At 33.6% G+C, this 4,835-nt stretch overlaps 2 protein-coding genes across 2 annotated transcripts in view; one reads left to right on the plus strand and one right to left on the minus strand.

The window, feature by feature from the left end:
- LOC118328142 (mucin-3B) overlaps positions 1 to 2,115 on the plus strand; it is a 4,022-nt gene extending 1,907 nt beyond the window's left edge. The window contains exons 2-9 of the mRNA XM_035661746.1: positions 164 to 288; positions 506 to 570; positions 663 to 862; positions 1,036 to 1,201; positions 1,297 to 1,461; positions 1,596 to 1,666; positions 1,760 to 1,842; positions 1,973 to 2,115. Of these exons, the coding sequence (XP_035517639.1) occupies positions 164 to 288; positions 506 to 570; positions 663 to 862; positions 1,036 to 1,201; positions 1,297 to 1,461; positions 1,596 to 1,666; positions 1,760 to 1,842; positions 1,973 to 2,017 (920 nt within the window). The 3' untranslated portion in view covers positions 2,018 to 2,115. The remainder of the gene's footprint in view (positions 1 to 163; positions 289 to 505; positions 571 to 662; positions 863 to 1,035; positions 1,202 to 1,296; positions 1,462 to 1,595; positions 1,667 to 1,759; positions 1,843 to 1,972) is intronic.
- A 1,990-nt stretch (positions 2,116 to 4,105) lies between these two features.
- LOC118328144 overlaps positions 4,106 to 4,835 on the minus strand; it is a gene marked incomplete at its 5' end in the record, with an annotated part of 3,359 nt that continues 2,629 nt past the window's right edge. Inside the window, one exon of the mRNA XM_035661747.1 lies at positions 4,106 to 4,146. Coding sequence (XP_035517640.1) covers positions 4,106 to 4,146 — 41 coding nt within the window. The remainder of the gene's footprint in view (positions 4,147 to 4,835) is intronic.

Genomic DNA, 4,835 nt, shown 5'->3' on the forward strand with positions numbered 1-4,835 from the left:
AAAATATTCTAGTACTTGAAAATATTGAAACTTTTAGCAATAAATTATCTTTAAATTTGTTTGCTTTTGTCACTGATAGTTCTTACTTTAGTTTTGAATTTAAAATGTTATTGCAATATATTTAATGTTAATTTAATGTTTTATTTATTTTAATTTTTTACAGATACTGGAGCAATACCAACTCGAAAAGTGAATTTTACTTTGAAAATCAACATCACTTTTAATGAGGCTTTTAATAATTTGAAATCACATCTATCATTAGAATTCATCAAAACATTAAAACCGCAGGTAGATTTTTTTTCTCACTGTTACATGACTTATTATCAAATAATAATTTCAGTAACTATCTTATAACATAATAATGAATCTGCATGCAATATTTGCAATGATTTATATTATTTACAGATCTTTTTTAAAATGTAGTATCTATTTTTTTATTTTAATATTCAACAATGTGGCTTTATTACCATAACTATGTTATAATAACAATGGTCTTGTGTTCCAGCTTGAAGTCCTATGCAAGAAAGCAGATCCACAAAGCTATAAAACTCTAAAAGTCATCAAGTTATCGTAGGTTTCATTAAATTTGACTGATACAATTATTTAAATTAATTTTTAATCATGTGGTTTTTTATGCTTATTTTTCTATTTTTCTGTTGTAGACCAGGAAGTGTTGTTGCAGAGACCGTGGCAGAGTACAACTATGCAAACAATGAAAGTCAAATCCAGTTTGTCAACACTCAGCTTGATGGAGTGTTGACTGCTATCTTGAATGATACAAGTAACCTCAGTAATATTTCTCAGGCCTTTAATGCAAGTGTGCTGTTAAATGGAATTACCTTCCCGCTACCTGAGATTACAAGTAAGTGCACTCCATGTCAGTTTTAAATATGCATATTTGACTTTTTGCTTTTTTGCATAGTCAGTGTTTTTTTTATTCAATATGTTAGAATTTCTTGTTTTTGTATCATGGTACTTGTACACAGTGACAAATATTTTAAAGTATTTTTTTTTACAATTTTTTTCATCAATCAGATATTAAAGACCTGGAGCCTTTTGTTAACTGCACTCAGTTTGCTAATTACACTGCTGAGATTGGTAATGGTCAATGGCAGTGTGTTGGACCTTGCAAAACAAACCCAGATTACTGTAATCAACATGGAGAATGCCACAATAATGTTTACAAAGGACCTATTTGTAGGTAAGCCAAAACATTTGTTTTTATGCAAAAAAAAGCATTTTAATATTTTTGCTCAAAGTAGTTAACTTCCTTAACTTATTGACTCTTGCACCCAGGTGCTTTGAGTCTAGCCTGGAGCAGTTTTATGGCCCACAGTGTGACCTCTTCCGTCGGGGTCCAGGTTTCTATGGGGCACTGTTTGGATCATTGGCAGCAGCACTCCTGCTCTTGATTATCATCATTATTGCTGTCATTGTCAAAAAGAGACATATGGGTGTTTGGTGGGTTATGATGCTCAAAATGCATCTTCCTATATAGTAATATGGAAATTGTCAACAAATATTTTGTCTTGACTGTAATCATAAAGTTAAAAACATTACCATGTGAAACTAATTAAATCAACACTGTTTTTTAGGAAAAGAAGCAACTCCTATAACAGAAGACTTTCTGCTTTTGAGGAAGATTTCTTTGACTTCTCAGATACAGGTCTGTCCTGGTCTTTTTTTAGTAATTAAAAAAATCAGTAAACTATTTATCTCTAACATTTGCAGTTTCAACATTATCATATATTTTTCTTAGGAGATCACAACTTGGGATTTGCAGGCACTTACACATCAGAGGGTTTTAGGCCCCATCTACAAAATGTTGACACCCGAATGCAGGTATTTTTGTTTTCTCTTCTGTTATTACATACAAAACCTATGAAAATATTCTGAAGTACACAGGCAGACAAATATAAGATTATAGTGAAAATGTTGACATTAATATGTGATTCTCCTTGTGTATTTAAAGGTCACAACAAAACGTCCAGAGGTTTCCAACGTCAACCCTAGATGAAGGCTACAGACTGGAAAATGTTTTTTTTAATTACAATGTTTTCCATGCTATCAATTAAGAAAATCACATATCAATACGAGCTACTAACAATGTTTTGCACATGAATATAATAGTAATATAATATTTATGATTTTATTTATATTAATTACAATTATTAATTACAAGGGTTTGGAGGAAGTTGATTTTGAGATGTCATACTGTTTTTGGTATCATTAAACAAAATGCAATGGCCTGTGCTAACTTGCCAGTTCTCATCCTTTGCAATGTGCACTTGCCATACAAGTGATATTTATCTATAACACAAAGTCACAATAACACATACTATAATATAGCATTCAAACACTATTACAAACATCTGTTCAATTTTATGAAATCCAATACCATGCTATATGCAACTTTAACTGTGTCAGTGAGGGGTTGTTTTTCTAAGTTGACATCTAGGGTTGCTGCTTTTTGTGTCTAATGGTGTAAATCAGGTTTGTTATGCCCCTGGAGCCTTCAGAGGGTAATGTTTGCTTGTCACTGTTCCTCAAAGTCAGTATAATATATGGTCACTAGATGGCATACACGCACTCATTCTAAAGATGTTTTGCAGTTGCAACTTTTGAAAAGAAAGGCACAGAGACAATGAAAGTTTAATAGAATGTTTTATGCTTTTTCAAAGCAAATTAAAGTGATCTGAAAGTGCTTCATTGTTTAATCAACCTCAGCAGTGACTTTCCTGATCCTGTTGTAGAATTGTGACTGTCTGACTATACTGTGAGCATCAGGTAATAACAGCTTTATCAGCACTGTAACAGTCCAGTGTTAGTGTTTCTGCCAGTAATACTAGTTGTGATACTGGTATTGGTGAGATCTTTTTGTGTACTGTGCCACTGTAATTAAAAATGCTAGTGCACATCCCTGCCGCTGGTCCATAACAGCACTACACTGTTCATTTCATCTGAACTGTTGATGGCTATTTGTGTCCACCTAGTAACTGACCAATGTCTTTACCTTCACTTGATGTACTATATTTTCTTTACAAGTACTCTAACCTGAGTAAAATTTAACCAGCACCACTTCAGTCAAGTTAAATATTTACAACTCTGTCCACCCCTCACAGCAAATGATAAGATTAGTTAGACCAAAACAGAAAGGCAATGCACACAATGGAATTAATTAGCAATATATTTCAAACTAGCCACATGTGTTTTTGGTAAAGTGGGATGGGAATAAGAATATCCTTAGAAAGCCTGCATAGAACATATAAACTCCAATTCTCTTGCCTGTTTATATTAAATTAAAATTAAAATTATATTTAACAGATACCAGCAAGCATAGCTTTTTGTTTCATTCTGTTAATATTTTAAAACACCATTTATGATTATTTGTTTATATATATATATATATATATATATATATATATATGTTTATATATATGTGTGGTATATGAATATGTGCGTGGTGTCCTTCGTATTTAATTAGAAATGAGATTTGGTGTGAATTTCATTTAAATCTGGACCAATTATGTTAAGTAAAATGTGGCCCATAGCCCTGTTTACAGTACATAACATAGAGGACAAATGTTCCCTTAACCAATTGAAATATATGTAGCTGCTTAATACTGATTGGATTTAAATTGTGACCATATAGTGGTCTATAAATGTAATAATTAATATCTGGGCGATGAAAACTGTAAAATATTTGATCTGACTCGATGGCTCACACTTTGTCCTTCCTAACTTTATAGCAGAACTTGATGTAATTTGCCTCTGATCAGTTTCTTTGCTTATCAATTTACGAATAGTACGATCTGTAGACAATATTGAAGTATTCTTTATACAGTGCAGATCTTCAGTATTTCAACAATGCAGAACATGTAAGAGCCGACACAGAACACGCGGAGACTTGGTATCTTGCACCTGCAACACTGCAGACTGGGAATCAGCAGAGACTGAATCAAATTGATGAGGCTAGTAATCATAACTTACTGTAATAATTTTCTTTAGTCTGTTCCACTGTTAAGTCCATGCAAGTAGTGCCAGCCAAGGACATTTTTATCTAATTAACTGCGGCCAAAAAGTATATTTGTAAACAGCTTGAGCACTAAAACTGGAAGTTAAGTCCCACATACTCGATAACATGAGCTGAACCCAATTTAAGCCGCCAAAACACAATAGCAAAAATTTTTAAAAAGGGGTTGGAAAAAAAAAAAAACTCAAAGTTTGTAAAGCTCATCATAAACAAAGAAATTTTACTGGTTTAAATTGTGGCAATGAAAAGGACAGAAAGTACCACAGAACCAGTTTTGGGAGACAAAGTGGAGGGTCGTGTTGTGTGCCTTTTTGGCCACAGTATTATTCCAGTGGTTTCCACACAGTCAGGGGTAAAAAGTTCTGAAAATGACTCTTAGCAAGTCATATGTGTGCTGAGTTCTTTAGTGCAGGCAACAACATTGTTTATTCAAAGGCTAAATCTAAAACCACGACCTTGTAATTCACTGGACTATCTTTCTTGCTGTCCAAAGACATTTAAAATGAGGCAGCTTGTCTGTAGTTGCTATGTCACCACTATGCTGTGCCTAGCACTAACCTAAAAGGTCTGAACCAGGTGAATTTTGCAGGGTGGCCCTTATATAGTCAAACTTTCAGAGGAGCTACATTTGCGAAATAAATTGCTATCAGACAGTAAAACTCCAAATTCCACGCTATTTGCTCAGGAAGGTTTATGGGGGGATATTGCTAACTGCAGCCTCAATTGCAGCTTATTTTGTAAATATTTGATCTCTAATACTCTGTGTGGGAAATCACCTGTGGGTTTCCGGGCTCTGTGGCCT

Source organism: Morone saxatilis, unplaced genomic scaffold (genome assembly GCF_004916995.1).
Source record: "Morone saxatilis isolate NCDOM2014 unplaced genomic scaffold, NCSU_SB_2.0 Contig18, whole genome shotgun sequence".
NCBI classification, from domain to species: domain Eukaryota; kingdom Metazoa; phylum Chordata; class Actinopteri; family Moronidae; genus Morone; species Morone saxatilis.